This window comes from Trachurus japonicus, chromosome 12, assembly GCF_045865225.1.
Source record: "Trachurus japonicus isolate A0001 chromosome 12, Traja_1.0".
Classification (NCBI taxonomy): domain Eukaryota; kingdom Metazoa; phylum Chordata; class Actinopteri; order Carangiformes; family Carangidae; genus Trachurus; species Trachurus japonicus.
Genome location: NC_140918.1, coordinates 11113901 through 11130275, shown reverse-complemented (window position 1 = coordinate 11130275; position 16375 = coordinate 11113901). Strand labels below are relative to the sequence as shown.

The 16375-nt window shown below is 42.8% G+C and overlaps 1 protein-coding gene across 4 annotated transcripts in view; it reads left to right on the top strand.

Moving 5' to 3' along the window:
* The window catches only part of ap3b1a (adaptor related protein complex 3 subunit beta 1a), a 56506-nt gene extending 41423 nt beyond the window's left edge, over positions 1-15083 (top strand). For 2 of the 4 annotated variants that reach the window (XM_085793126.1, XM_085793125.1), the window contains exons 24-27: positions 3436-3520; positions 5399-5496; positions 7017-7155; positions 14056-15083. In XM_085793126.1, the coding sequence (XP_085649252.1) occupies positions 3436-3520; positions 5399-5496; positions 7017-7155; positions 14056-14209 (476 nt within the window). In that variant the 3' untranslated portion in view covers positions 14210-15083. Of the gene's footprint in view, positions 1-2965; positions 3521-5398; positions 5497-7016; positions 7156-14055 lie in introns of all 4 variants that reach the window. The other 2 variants (XR_015037270.1, XR_015037269.1) reach the window with 2 other exon arrangements.
* Positions 15084-16375: the final 1292 nt, after the last annotated feature.

The window sequence follows — 16375 nt, the reverse complement described above, 5'->3', positions numbered from 1 at the left end:
CTAGCTGCTCAGAGCTACACTACGGAGGCTCATGGGATTTCTTGGTTTCCCCTCATCAAACTCATCAAATACACAATCCTACAACTCCAAAATGCTCTGGTGGGAGCCTTAAGTGTATAAATTCGCCACTGAAAACAGTCCCCAAATAAATCCTGTATTTACACGTTTGAATAATGTTCACTAAAAACTGCAGTGATTTAGGAGATGATTTAGCTTTTTAAAACAATTTCTACTACTTCAACTACTAAGTGTCTCCAGTGTTACAGGACAGATCACACTCCGTATGAATCAATATCAAAACAAAAAGTAAATTAAAGTAGAGAGTTCAAGAGTTCTTTATTTATTCAATTTCTGTTATGAATTTCCAATGGAAAAACAAAGTTATAGTTTTTTGTTTCATTTTCCAGTCCCTCAGGACAACCTGCAGTTTTAGACACACCATTAAAAAGTTCAGTATGTGGCACTCTTTTACTATGTGAAATCCTACTATTACTAACTTGTTACAGCTCCTGGTGGATGAGTGAATCAAACCCTGGTGTGAACTCTGTTTTTTTCCCCCCTCTCTTAAAGAGACACATTTATTTCAATGTTCACAATGGCTTCTTAGGAGCTTTTGAATCTCCACCTATACTACGACTGTTTTCTCAGACAGATGTTAAATGATCATTATGTTATCAAAAACCTATAAGCCTGATTGCTATCAGCTCAAGCTAATGGCTCCATCCCATTCCCCACAACCTGAAAACAACAGCCGATATCACTTCAGCTAATCCCCCTCCCCCCACGATCGATCAGCACCAACAAACAAACACTACCTCCATATTTCTTGTCACGCTACTGTATGATTGTTACACTCAGTATAATATGAGACTGGGAACGACGCTGTCTTAAGATTTTTCTATTTCATGCACGCACACAAACATATATACTGTATACACACACACACACACACACACACACACGGAGCTGGTGTGCGGTGGAGCACGTTAAAACTGTCAATTGCAGGGGATTGATTGGGCATTGAAGGAACTCAAGCAGCCAAACTGTGGGTAATTTGGATCGATTGAGCCCCAGCTACTGTGAGCGTGTGGCTGGAGCTGGTTTGGATGAATACAGACAAAGCTTTGTGTTGTGTTGTGGTGTGTTTTGTGCGTGTGTGTTAGATGACGGACAAGACATCACAGGGGTTTGTGCTTACGGCACGATGCACGTACAAACTTCCCATTGCTGCTCCACACGAACGTCTCGTAAACCGGCGATTTAACACTTTAAAATGAAGCAGTGTTTCTGATTTGATCACTGTTGACGTCGCTGAAGTCCTGTGTTTATTGTACAATTTGTACATAAAGTGATCCTGATGCTGATGTCCCCTGAAATCAATTAACTAATTAACTCATTTGTACTAACTACAAACTAACACGTTCCTCTGCCTTTAATACTTTTTACCAAAGCACAAAAACACGATCAGCTCTGTGAGTTTTATGTAGCTTTAGGGACAATTGATGTTTTTTTGCAGCGTGATGTGTCCGTCTGCATCATCATATTAATAATAATGGTCAGATGTGATCAGAGATCTGGGAACATGAAGTCTGACAGAGAAAGAAACTATTATGTATCACAGTTTACGTTTTGTTTCACATTTTGACTCAACATACTCACAGTAACTCTGCACACACACAGTTTTTTTCTGTGTAATGAAGGATTATTACAGGAAATTTATTGAAGTAGAATAACCTAGATAAACTTTTATTGTTTAGCTCACAAATTGCTTGATTGTATTTTGTGTCCTAAGAGACACTGGTGCTGTTTCCCCAAATATCTTAAACTACTTCTATTAACCAAGTTGTAATAAAAACCACATCACGTAACTTGACATTGCTTTCAAATGAATTATGAATGACTCACTGCAGTGCAGAGGAACTTGCTACATCAAATGGAGTTAATACCAACTTTCTTATAATTTGCTTTCCTAATCTAGATCAAATGTTAAAGGGATAGTTCAACATTTTGGCAAATTGGCCCATTGCCATAATCCCTATAGTTTTAGGAGTAGGTTCGTTACCTTTAATTGTCGGTGCAAGCTATTTTTAGAACGGCGGAGCAGAGCCGTGAGCTGCTCAGAGCTACGCTACGGAGGCTCAAGGGATTTCTTGGTTTCCCTCATCAAACTCATCAAATACACAATCCAACAACTCCAAAACACTCTGGTGGACAAGTTGTGACCTGCACATTCACCACGCTATGAGATAATAACAGAACGTTACGAGACGGAGTTGTTTTAGAGGTAAATTCATGCAAAACTGCAAAAAAGTTTTTTCGGCAAGCAGTCTCTGCATTTGCCTCGAAAACAACTCTCTCTGAGTTTGAGGAGGGAAACCAAGAAATCCCATTAGCCTCCGTAGCGTTGCTCTGAGCAGCTCGCGGCTCTGCGGCAATGGGCCAATGTGCCAAAATGTTGAACTATCCCTTTAAACTAGTAAAAGGAAGGTAAATGTCACAAAGACCTCAGCTTTATTTTCTCTAATCCCCACACACTGATGCATGTTGTTATAATTCATTCATGACTTCTGACGGCATTTGTACAGTAATATTTGTATCGCGGTGCAGTTTCTATTGACAGTGAGGACCAGGGGAAGGGGTTTAAAGCAGCAGGACTGTGTGTGTGTGTGTGTGTGTGTGTGTGTGTGTGTGTGTGTGTGTGTGTGTGTGTGTGTGTGTGTGTTAGAGCGGCTGTGAAGACTGGATTAGCAGTGAGTCCATGATGGCTCTGTTTTCGGAGAGTTTCCTCTGGAGCCTCTGCTCTGCTCCGGCTGTGGAAAGAGTTATACAGTGAAATAGCCCTGCTCCACGGAGAGAGAAACACAGGCCGACTGGGGAAGCGTGGAGGATGTTTCTGTCTGTCTGTGTTCTTCTCATCCTTAACCTCCCTCCTCCCTCACCTCCTCCCCCCTCCCCCTGCCTTCAGCTGTCCAGACTTCTCTCTTCAGCATTTTTTGGCTTTACTTAACTCTCTCTTTCCAACTTGCGTCTCGCGGCCCACTCTGTCGATCTCCCTTACCCCATCTCTCTTGATGCTGATGCGCTCTTTGACAAGCCTGTTGTTTTGGAAATATGCTAGTCCTTCATGTGTTGTGTTTTTTGTTTTTTTTCTTCTCCTCTTCTTCTTCTTTTTTTTTTTCCTTCCCGAGGCTAGAGAGGTGTGGGGAATGAGATTGAAGGATAGATTTCTCACACACGGTGGCCTTGCTTTGTGAAGTAGAAAACACAAGTGGTGTGGATGCCTGTCTGTTCCACTCTGCTGCTGCCCTCCCTCCTCCTCCTCCTCCTCCTCCACTCTCCCTTTGCTCCATCCCTCCACACATTGCACACTGTGCCCTTGTCACTCACTCTTCCTTTTCTCCTCTCGTCTTTCCCTCCCCTCTTTTCCATTTTCAGAGCGGCTGGAGCCAGAGGCCTCGGTGACGGTTTCCATGGGTATTGACTTCAGCGACTCGACGCAAGCAGCCAACTTCCAGTTGTGGTAAGACAAGCTGACATCCACTCATATCAAGTCAGGTGTGTTATTTCTCCCCCCCAGACTCTCCCTTCAACATCTTTCTCACTTCTTTCTCCCGCTACTGATCCAGATTCATCATCACATCTTCCTTTATGTTCTCGTTCTCTTTAGTTCATTTGCATCTTCTCTTATTTGAGTATGTGTACATTATGTTCACGGGGTCTTCTTCTTGTGAGCAGAATATTTTAGGAACACTTCGAGGAAATTTCTTCAGATTTGGTGCAGATGTTCACTTGGAGTCAAGGCTGAACAGAATTTGGTTGCCAAAGTTCACAGTGAGAGTCAGAAGCATATACTACCGTGTTTTGAAGACCATACATCCCATGATAATTCAGTCACATCTGGAGGGAACTTCTTAAAATCTGGCACATGTGTCCTCTTGGATTTGGAGATGATCAGGACTGATTTTGGTTTAGTTTATTATTATGGATCCTCATTAGTCACTGCCTCAGAAGTGTCTAGGTCCTACATTACAATACAGAATTTTAAAATATATATGTATATATGCTCAATCTGAAAACATATATCCAAATATTACATGTATGTTAAAATATTTAAGACATTTAAGACAATTATTCAGACTTTGGCACTAAAAGCCCGTCCACACAAATACAGATTTAATGAATCCGCATACGTTTTTTTATAGTTTCGGGCGGAGTTTCGTCCAGATGGAAACAATGTTTTTTGGGCGTGAAAATGTTATTTTTTGGAAACAGGTCCCAGAGTGGGACATCCCAAACATCATACCACCCACCGCTCTCACCTGTAGCCTGAGCCGCTCCGCTAGACGTTACAGTCTATGGACGTAACGTAACAACAACTGTCAGACACAGCGGCTGAATCACATCCGTTAAATCATCATCGATCGTCATATTTTGCACCGACACGACTCCCAGTTAACATCGACTTACTTGTAATTCTTGGAGTTTGAATACAGCGGGGAATCTTTCTGTCTTCCTCTCTGTTTTTGGTGTTCATGTGTTTTCAGTGGATCCGTGTGTACGCAGATATTTCTTGAAATGAGGCGAACAAGAAAAAGATTGTTTTGGGTGAAGCTCAGTTTTCGTGTGGACAAGGCCAAACATTCACCTGGACTCAAGTGATTGGTTCGTTGATTGGTTTTTGGAGGTCATCGGTCAAAGTTCAAGGTCATGCAATACTTCTGAAAACTTCCAATACACTGTGACTTCACAAATATATATATTTTAGGACATAACTCACTCATAATGACACAGTTAAGCACAGATATTGACACATTTTATATCTGGATCAAAGTTCAAGTCTTCGTATATTCCACGTATATAACTTGAGTCTGGACGGACGGACGGACGGACGCGTGGAGGCGGTAATTCTAGTTTCCTCTCTCGTCTGTTCTTGGTTAATTCTCCTTTTCCTGGCTGCTCTGTGCCAGTAACTCCCAGGTGAGACATCAGTCACAATTGATCCCGGTTCACTGGGATAACAATTATTCCTGCAGTAATCAGCCCCAGCCCAAATCAACCTGCTGAATGCCATTGGCACCGCTGCTCAGCCGATCAATAACCTTATCAGAAAATCTGTTCGGGATGGGGGAATCGATCGGGCCCCAAAATGCCATTCACAGAGCGTGGTTTGCAAGGCAATCAGAAGAGAAACGTTTAATACACAAAAGTGCACAAAACACACACACACACACACAGACACTATACCACACATGTTGCTCTCTGTTCATTCAGATTGAGTTTACATTTGAAATACGAAGCAGAAGAACAAGTCATTTACAAGAATCCTGTTTAACTCTTTATGTTAAAATATCCTGTAAATAATTTACCGTTCCTGTACTTTTGCTTTGTTCTCCCTCAGCACCAAGGAGGACCAGTTCAGTGTGTCCATCCAGGCTGCCGTAGGAGAGCTCCTAATGCCCAGCAGCATGGCAGAGCAGGACTTCTGCAAAGAGCAAGGTGGGATCAACGATTAAATAACATTTCTGTGAATGTGAATTTATTTTTTGTGATTTTCAGCCAATGCCAAAGAATAAAACCAACAATAGAGAGTTAAACAAATGTGCAGATTTAAACTAAATATTGAGAAATTTGGCAAAAGCCAGTTGAATTCACACATGCAATGTGAATATTAGGAGTCTGGTGGCACTAAGTGTCTAAGTCTGGTCTCATCGAACCACTGTATAAGTAGAGAGTGGTGATAACTAAACCTATTGATTCCCTCTGAGGATGTAAATCCATATAAATATGTAGTTTCATTTAGAAAAAATGCTAAACAATTTCTTGCTGGGACGATTTTCAGATTTTCAGATCCATATCAATTCCTATTCAGTGCTACAGATTATTTCAAGCAGCTTTAAACTGACGATACTTTGTAATGGGATCAGTTTGTTATTAGTTTTCGGTCTTTAGATGGGATTTGGGAACAGTAAGTAAAATGTAAAATATCATCAGACCTATTATTTAAAGGCGATAAAGTTGTTACCGATGTTGTATCATTTTTAAAAAATCTTCAAATCTTCAAAATTAGAGGGTGAGTGATTTTCTTCATTCTTCATTTTTATGAAATCAAATAAAGTCCCAGCCTGCCTCTGCCTGCTAAACATTTCCTCACCTTTTCATTAAGGCAAAATGCTTCCCTCTTACCAAGCACTTAATGGTATTCCTTCACAAAGCACACACACACACACACACACACACACACACACACACACACACACACACACACACACACACACACACACACACACACACCTGTGGAGCTACGTACTGAGGCAGCCACTGAGAGCTGAGAGCAGACTCATATCTGAGCCATCAGTGTGCTCTTAAGTGCCTGCTAAATGCTGCTTCTGCTTTAATTAATCTTCATGCGCTGTGTGTGTTTGGAGCTCGGCTGAATTCAACCTGCACTCAGACAAAAAGAAAAGAAAAGAAAAGAGGGGGCGATTGAACAGAGTAGGGAACAACTTGCTTTGCTCTGGACGTGGCTCTCTCTGGGGAAGAAGCTGCTTTATACAAATTGACTGAAGGTTTTCATTATATTTCCCTCTTTTATTACCTCCTTACTTGTGCATATTTATCTCCATTCTTTCTTTCAAATCCTCGCTCATTACTGAGAGCGAACAAACTGAAGCCTCCGGGCCTCCAGCTTCGTTTTTTATTATCCCAACTCTATTTACATTATTGATTTTTGTTTAGTTACTATCGGTCATCAAGTATTATTTTATCTTGTCAGCCCAGAAATATTGTTTAAAAAGGACATGACTGGTCATGTTGGATGAACAACACACAACAGTGTAATTTGAATTACCTTTTAATTTAAGTGTGTTTATAACAATATATAAACACTGCAGCCATGTTTTGTTTTTTTTTACTGGACTAATTCATTAAATTTAAAGGAATAACTAACTAAATTTAGCCTCTTATTTTTGTTCGTTCCCTGTTTTAAATGGCAAAATGCTTTTTCCCCATCCTCTCAGGTAAGCTCCTGGGCATGAATGAGACCTCGCAAACCATCACCATGGCAACAGCAAACACCTCCAGCCAGGCCATCAACAAGCAGGTCCTGTCTGTGGCCAACGTAGGAGTGGTTTCATCCAGCCAGAGCAACTTCCACAGGTGAGGACCCGGTGGTTTGTTTGGTTTTATGGTTGTTGTTTGTTTAATTTCATGAATTTGAAACGTTCTTTATGCAACAGATTTGGGATTTTACGTGTTTTCTGCGCCTCATAAGCCTAACGAACCATTTTATAAAAAAATACACAGCGTCTTGGAGATGCGTGGTTTTCACAGGGCAGAATTGCCAAAATACATTGGTTGACAGCGTTATTTATCCAATTTACTCTTTACTTAGCCGATATCCAACCTGATGCCGAGCGTGAGATGTTGTTTATTTCCCCTCGTCTTGACAGGCGTCGCATCTTAACGCCGGCAAGTTCGGCTCCAAAACCCGTTGATGTATTTAATCCCAAACCAGTCAAATACTTTGAGACTTGAATACAAAAAAAAAAAATGGAGCATTTCACACTAAATGACAGGTGTTTACAATTTCCTGTCAGCCAGTGGAAAGGTGCACCCACAAGGCAATAACAAGGAGAGGAGAGATGATTTCACAGCAAATGACACAATTCACTAGAATTAGTGTTTGAGACAAAATCTTAGAGTCGTTAAACATTCAAAACAAACTCACTTAAAGTGCGTTTAATTTATTTATCTGATTATTGTCCATCAATTTGCTTCCATTATTGATAACTGACTTGTTGTATGTTCTTAACCGTAGCTATAAAGTTGTTTATCATGTTTAGGGCTGTACACAATTTGTTCCCTGTGTGTGTGTGAGTGATCAGGTGAACTCTGTGTCTGCCATATTTTGTGTTTTTTTTTGTTTTTTTACGTGGGCTTCACTTGTACGTGGGTTTCGGAGACAGAGAGAGAGTGTGTGTCGCCGCTCAGCCTCACACAGACATGCCAGGGGAATGCCCTGAGAAGCCTGGCTGTGTAATTGGTGTACACAGAGTGTGCTAATGAGCTTCCTCCTCTGTCACGCACACCCGAACACCTGATAGATAATTACACCTCCCTCTCTCCCTCTGTTTCCTGCTCTGTCTCCCTTTCACTTCATCTCTGCACCCCCATCTGTCTCTCCCTCCACCACCGCTGTCTCTCTTTCACTTCCTCTTTGTCTTTCACTCCATCCCCTCTGCTGCTGCTGCTGCTGCTGCCGCTGCTGCCATCGCCACCCCGTCGTCTCCTCTCCCCTCTCTCTTTCTCTGTGTGTCCGTCTTTGGTGATAATTTCTTTTATAGATCTGGGAGGGGAGGGGAGGGGAGGGGGGGGGGGGTAGACGACGAATGTATAGAGACAGGACGGTGAGGAAGTCAGAGGAAAAAGAAGAAGAAAAATAAATAAATAAGAAGGAGACGGTAGCACAAGGGCACAGAGAGACGAAAGAGTGAGTGGAAATCAATGTTAGCCAGTGGGAGAGGCCTGCATCCAATACGCCCATACTTCATTCAGAATAACCAATAACTCAAATGACTCCATGCTATCAATCTCTCTCTCTCTCCTGCTTCTGTGACGGCTACAGAGGAAAACAGTCTCCCAGTGTCCCCCCTCCAGTCTTTTTTAATAATAATAAAGACGCTCTTCTCCTCCTCCATATTGTCCCATTGGCTCCGTCCTCAGGAGTTCCTCCACCACCGACAAAATCCTCAGTCTCTGTGTCTTCAAACTTAACCAGGGGGTTTGCAGCTTCCTTTTTTCCTCCAAATCTGTTTGTTTTTTTAATTCAGTGCAGGTTCTGGATATTGAACTCAATGTGATAATTTAATGTGATTGTTTTGTTATGATTAGAGATGCAGCAGTTTTGGCGTATTCGATTCGTTCCGCTCAATTTCAAAACAAAAATCTGATCTTTTAACTTTACAGACCCTTTACAGGCTGTGCAGGTTTGTTCTGTCCATCATCGTGTTTAGAAACGGGTTTATTTCCTGTTTTATTCCACAACTTCCAATGGTAAATCAAGTAAAAAATGAACACATCAGCTGTACTTTCACTATATTTCCTTCTTCCCACATCCTAACTATGGTTTAAAGTGGTAAAATTGGTGTGATTGTGTCCCAATTATTGATTAATTTTACTAATAATGTCATAAATTGGTGAGAAATGCCCATTTCATGCTCTTAGAATCAGTTTCGACAGCTATTGTTTTCAGAATCTGCACCAGAATTAATATAAACGCAATAAATGCAAAAAAAAAAAGATAATTTGGCAGTTTTGTTGGAATAATCAGATAATCCTGTGATAATTCAAACCACAAGCGTTTTTTACTGTGTGTTACTGCACTACATACTTTGAATAACGCACATTGCACAGAGCAGAGTACTAAATCGATCTGATCGGATACACCCACTGAGAGCTTATCGCGCAGGTCACTCGTCGTTAAGTGTGATGTGAGAGGTGACCTCCACCCAGAGAGCCCCCAGAGTCTCTAATCTCTAATCTGGATCACACAGAGTATCTGTCCCGGGAGGAGAGAGAGAGTCTGGGTCTATGGGATTTCAATATGAGGCCTGAGATGTGTGGAGTTCACGACACTTCAGTTCAGACTGACCTCGGGTACTTTGTGCTGCAAACTGAGCGACTGTGGCTGACGACAGGTTTCGGTTTAACAAAGCAACAGCCTGTTTTCACCCCCACCTACCCCACCCCTACCCACCTACCCCTCTACCCCACCCACCACCACCACCACCAGCAGCCTCCCTGAGCTCCTCTGCATCCCTGCACTCCCTCTGTTTATCAGCAGGGTGCAGCACTGCTTTTTCTAAACAGGCGTCGGAGAGCGAGCGAGTGAGCGGAGAGGAGAGGAGGAGGAGGAGGAGGAGGGGAAGGGGGTGTGGGTGTGGTGGGGGGGGCGGAATGCCACAGAAACACAGAAATTGATTGCTGGAAAGGAGGATGGCAATAAATCAAGCAGGAAAGCAAATGTAGACAACACTGTTCTTGTTTATGTCTAAACAGGCGGAATAGAATAAATGTGCTCTATTTTTCAGTCCGTTTGAAAGCAAATTTGATCGAATTTTGCATGCATTGCCAATCCGTCTGGTTAGAGCCTAATTTTCAAAAAATAAAGGGGGGGGGGCCGTGATTTATAAGCTGTGCTTTCTCTTTACTTTATACTTTGATGTAATTACATTATGTCCCTTTAAACACACTGTGAATTTTCCTCTTTTCTTTTTTTTTTTCTTTTTTTTAAGGGAATTCTTGTTTCTATTAAAAATTAAATTGGCTTTCATTTATAACCGGACTAATTAAATGTCTGGTCTCCTCAGTATGGATTCCTTTAGCAGATACTGTATTGGAGATGCACCGTGAAACTGATGTAATGTGTGTTTGGATGCAACACACACACACACACACACACACACACACACACACACACACACACACACATTTCAAATGTTTATTTCGCCCTTTTTTTTTTTAAAGTCTCATCTCCTCTCCCCGTCACGTCTCCCTCTTCCTCTTCTTCCTCCTTCCTCTGCCTCTTCTCCCGCCGTCTGTTTGTCCCTCTCTTACCCTCCATGTCCATCGAGTGGTATGTGTGTGTGTGTGTCCGTATGGCCGAGCTCTGCATGGAGATGTGTGAAGGGTTCCTGGTTCTAATTGGGGCTAATAGCTCTGGCCATCTGCCTGGACTGAGCCACAGCTCTGCTCTGCCTCTGGCTTCGCTGACCAATCAGTTGAAGGACACACTTCCACTTGTCCACCTGGCCAAGAACCAGGATGAAACAATAGCATCCAACTGCAGCCTCCACACAGCTGCTGTCAGAGCAGAGAGTCCCATTTTTTATTTTATTTTTTTTATTCTATCTGACCGGTGGTGGAAAAGGTGTTTGGATGTTTGCAGCGGGGGGATTGTGTTTCTCGCTGTGGGTTAAGTCCTGCGTTCTTGCTGAGCCGAAAACCCTCAGCGGCCTGCGTGTGTCTTCTCTGTGTGAGGGTGAATGTAAAGGTGAAGCCCACTTTGTGTTGTGCAGTGGCAGGGTGGAGGGGAGGCAGATGGCACACACACACACACACACACACACACACACACACACACACACACACACACACACACGGGCTCACTGCACTGAGGAGAATCACAGATAATTGGAGAGTGATGCTTAGCCGCAGCCCTGCCGATCGATGCCAATCCGCCTGCTCTAAGTCCAGGGGTTATGCTTTGCTTTTCTTTCCATACACTGCAATTAATCCAGTGTTTAGCCCAGTATGTGAAGAGTGCAGGAGAATACCAATGACCCGTTTAAGGCGTGCGCTCGTCCTTAATCTTTCCCTTCTAGTCCTTTAAAAAAAAAAAATGCACTGATGTTGTTGTGTCTCAAGACGTGGATGCGATGCGGCGACGCTCTCTGCACCTGCAACAACGGCAAAGTGAGAATATTTAAAAGCAAAGCGAAAGGAAAGGGAAATCAAACGCAATCAAAACACACTCTTGTTTTCTGTCGCCGGCTCTTTATTCCCTCCCGTGAACAAAGGCCTCGCGGCATGGCAGCGTCTCCTGAGACGAAATGAAAGCAGCCTCAGGGTAGTGTTAACTGGCTGAGTAAATGATAGATTTATATCCTAAATCCATTAGCAAAGCCACAGGGACCACATAGACACCTTAAGCTGCTGACAGTGGAGGGGGGGGGGGGGGCTTGCATGTTGAATGACACATGTAAACAGAGACAGGAAAAATACCTTCTTCTTCTTTTTCTTCTTTTTTATAATTATTTTGCATATGAAGTCGGGTTATTGTGTTTGTTGGTTTAAAACGGTTCCAGCGACTCCCAGCAGAGGCTGCGTCCTGGATTTCCACAGTTGGTAATTTGGATTAATTTCCAACCCCCTGAATTATTTAAAGAAGCGAGCGAAGAGCTTAGCAGCAGCAGCAGCAGCAGCAGCAGCAGCAGAGAGTTGTTTTTTTTTTTTTTGAGAGAGAGAGAAATTAATCCTCTTCTTGAGCGGTTTGTGTTTCCTGCTGAAGTGGCTAATATTTTAATTAAGGCTGAGGAGGGTCTCTCTCTCCTCCCTGAGAGCTCCCTGATAAACTCCCTCCCCTCTGTTGATGGTAATTTAGCAGCTCCCCAGAGACGCACCCAGACACACTGCATCGTTTCATTGTGTATGCACGCCCCCCACCCTCCTCCCCCCCCTCCTCTCTCTCCACATCTTTAACGTGTGTGTGCTAATTGGTGGACGTGCTACTCGCTCCCCGCTGCGCTGCACGACGACGCAGGGGGCTCCGTGACAGCGCCGGGTCCAACAGGCCGTTCCTCCTGAGAGAGGGCAAGGGAGAGGGGGCGATGTAAGGAGGGGAGGGGGCTCTTGACTGGCTTTAGTCAGGCCTAAGTGGGGCTCTTTGTGGGCTGTTTGTCAGGCCTAAGCGGGCTGCCACGGGGGGTCTTTGTTGCGGGGATGTAGTGCTAAATGGAGGCAGATGGCGGGGAGTTGGCCCCCGCGCGGCTCCTGAGGGAGCGAGTCGGGGGCCCGGCTCAGATCTGTCACCCTCAAAGAGGGTCGCGCTGGGTCGCAGCCCCTGTCTGCCTCTTGTTAGCGCTCTCAATGGGGACCATGTGCGCCCAGATTTGCCCCTGGTCCAGAGGGACGGTATCCAAGGAGACGGCCCCAGAGGGAGCTGGTGGGATGGGGCAGCCCTAACCCCCCCACCCTCGTCCCAAAGCTCCCACACACTCATAGACACCCAGAGTCCATAAAAAAGGGGCTAAACTGTGATTGACTGGCATGAGGGGGCGTGTCTCCCCCCTAATGGCTCTTTAGTCAGCTGGGATAATAGACTGTCTGTTGCTCCGCTCTCTATATTTCCTGTCACATCATTTTCCTTCCTTGTCTCTCTCGCACTAATTTGGGGGTAATTACAAGGTGTGAGGTGTTGGAGAATTTTTCAAACGTGAGGATTTATGGGTTCAGGGGAGGAAATGTTGTTAAGCTCACACACACAGGTCTCCGACCGCGCCGACGCATTTATCTCTTTTGTTAAGCTGCTTCATGTTTGTTACACATCAGCTGTTCAGTCATGTGCTCGTCGGCCGTCGGCTGGAGTCACATTTAGATTCTTTAATGTGAATTTAAACAAAGTATTTCAGTAAAATCATTCACATGTGTCTGTTTTTTTAAGAATAATAAACAACATAATAAATTATTAATAAATCATTCTAATGGCAACAAGAACCTGACACACACTCAAACCTGTTTGTTTGCTTCAACTCTCGGACATGAAAGTGCAGCTTTTTCACATTTCACATTCTTATTTCTGCAGATGTTATAAAAAACGAAACAAAAAAACAGTTCAGCCTAAACTGTGGTCGACAGGTGGATGCAAACTTTACTTGACCCATTTAGAAACTTGGATCAATGTGTTCTTGTTGCTTTTATTTGCCTTTTTATTTCTTCTTGTCTCCTTTACTTTCCACAAATTCCATAAATGGGAGCTACCCATGCAGATAACTGGGGTTTGTTTTGTTATTTTAGATTCATGACCATTACAATGTTCTGAATGGAAATGTTAAAGGGATAGTTCAACATTTTGGCAAATTGGCCCATTGCCATAATCCCTATAGTCACAGCAGTAGGTTCGTTACCTTTAATTGTCAGTGCAAGCTATTTTCAGGTCACAACTTGTCCACGAGAGCGTTTTGGAGTTGTTGGATTGTGTATTTGATGAGTTTGATGAGGGAAACCAAGAAATCCTATAAGCCTCTGTAGCCTAGTTCTGAGCAGCTCACGGCTCTGCTCCGCGGTTCTAAAAAAAGCTTGCACCGACAATTAAAGGTAACAAACCTTCTCCTAAAACTATAGGGATTATGGCAATGGGGCAATTTGCAAAAATGTTGAACTATTCCTTTAAATAAAGCACAATACTACATTTATTTTCTAGAGACTATTTCTTTTCAGGAAACTAGTTCCCGGTGTGATCTGTGCTCCTCTGACTCCCGTGCTCTTCCTCACCTGCAGGTTTGCCGGGCGGACGGTCAGCAGCGGCGCCCTGGTCCTCGTCACCCTGGAGACGAAGGAGTCCTCCTCCGCCCTGCTCACCATCAACACAGAAAAGAGCGTCATGGCGTCCATGTTGCTCCGAGACCTCAAACAAGCCCTCGCACAAGCGTAGAGCCCCTCCTCCTCCTCCTCTTCCTCCTCTTCATCCTCCTCCCACTCCTTCCCTCCCATCAGGTTCTTTTAGTGCAGGTAAAGGAGAGCAGCACTTCATTGAGTCGGTTTTATTCCCGTTAGTTCAGGACATCTACAGTCGAGAGAGCGGAGAACTGGAGCTGAGATTGTCCTGAACCACGGGAACAACTGAGTGAAACTCTAAAATAAAGTGTTGCTCCTCCTTTAAAACACACAGAAGGCAACGTAGAAGTGATGAACCATTTTAAAAAATGTGACACTGTCCTCAGCTGTTTCTGTTTTCGTTCCCACCTTTAAAGTCCTTTTAAAGTCGCACCTTGAACGCAACACTCCCCACCCACATCAGGACAAAAATGTCAAAACCAACCAACTAACTGCTCGTTTACTTCAAGGTGTCGACGCTTCAAGAATTCATGTCATTTTTTTACAATCCGTGCAAATATTTGGGAGAAATAAAATCTTCACACATGCATCAAGAGAAAATTTAAAGCATCGACATCCAGCTGTGCTTCACTGACATTTGTGCCAGAGCCGAGCGACTCTTCGGTGAACTTGAAGTGCCAATAAAAAGCAGAAGAGGAGGATTTTTCTCCACAACATTTCAACCCAAATCTAATAATGCCTTTAAATTTATAAACCCGTACTGTAGAAGCTTTTCTAACTCCACAACGTCTCTGTGCCTGATCTAGTTTTTACATTCCTGCCCCCGAATCACGTCAGTTCAAGTGCCTTCTACATGAATATATTGTTACTTAGAACACCAAACATAGAGATTAGACTGAAATCAACAAGGTCTTTTTATCTGTATCGCTTTTGCTGAACAATAAAAAAAAAAGTGAATTTATTAAAAACAATACTTTTTTATAATTATTTCTTTGTGTGTCTAACTCACGGAAACTTTCGCACAGGTGGATCCGGCGGCGTTGAACTTCCTCCAAACTTCTCAGTGCTGCTGCTGCTGCTTGTGATTTATTTTCATTTATTTAGCCGAACGTGGCCAGATCACAAAAATCGTTAGCATAATCGTGAGCTGCTGCTAATTGGCAGGCTGAGGCGCAAACCATGTACTCATGACATCATGATTTTGATGGATCTGTCACTCGAACCAGATGACATATGTTCATCCTTCTCCTTCTCCCTCGTCTCCATCCACCTTCCAACGTGTTGTGAAGCTGTAAAACCAGCGGCTCATTGAAATATTTGACAAACCTAACATTCATTCTACAAATAACATCCACACAAACCTCTATTTAAAGAATAGAAGCAGAGAAACCGCTGCAACTGAGCACAAGTCTGTTGAATTTACCAGATAAATAACATCAACAATACAATAAATACATAATCCACTTCACCTAATGAAGCCACGTGTTTATAATTGACCGGAGCAGATTTGTATTCTCGCAAACACAAGTCAATTCATCACAGGTAACAAACAATCCTCTGATTATATCATCAGATGAAGCAGCCAGGTCACTGTTCTGCTCTCGTAACACAACACACACTGACGTTTGAGTCATTTATTACCAGATGGATATTAAGATAAGATGCTGCAGTTCACGCCTCCTTATTTATTTATTTCACACTCACCCTGAATCAAGAACATTTCTCTCTGTCTTTCTCTTTGTGAGAAATAAATACCAGGTGGTCTTTTAATTACCTGGAGGCGTCGTTTAACAACGCATATCATCCCTCTGAAGATATTTCCAGAGTCTTCAAAAACCGTACTCACCATCTGGAATAATGACAATATTAGTTATCTATTTTTCACATTACAACTCTTATTTCTTCATTCAAACCAAGATGGAAGCTATAATGACATATATGTTTATACAGAAAATCAATTTTTTTTTTTTTTTTTTTCAATTGTCAGGCACATGTGTTATTTTCTATTCTTATACAAAGTCACACATGTATATTTCTCTTCTGTTTCTTTAAATCATTTCACGCTGTCTGTGTTAAGAGCTTCTGTCACAACTGCATTCATCTTCGTCTCACATTAAAAAGATTATTTTTTTCCACATGGTGCAAAAAAACAAAAAAAATTGTGAAAGATTCTTGAAAATACTTTTCTTTTTCTTTTTTTTCTTTTTTTTACCACATTTTGATGTATATCGATTGATCGGATTCCTTATATTATGTGTCCTAA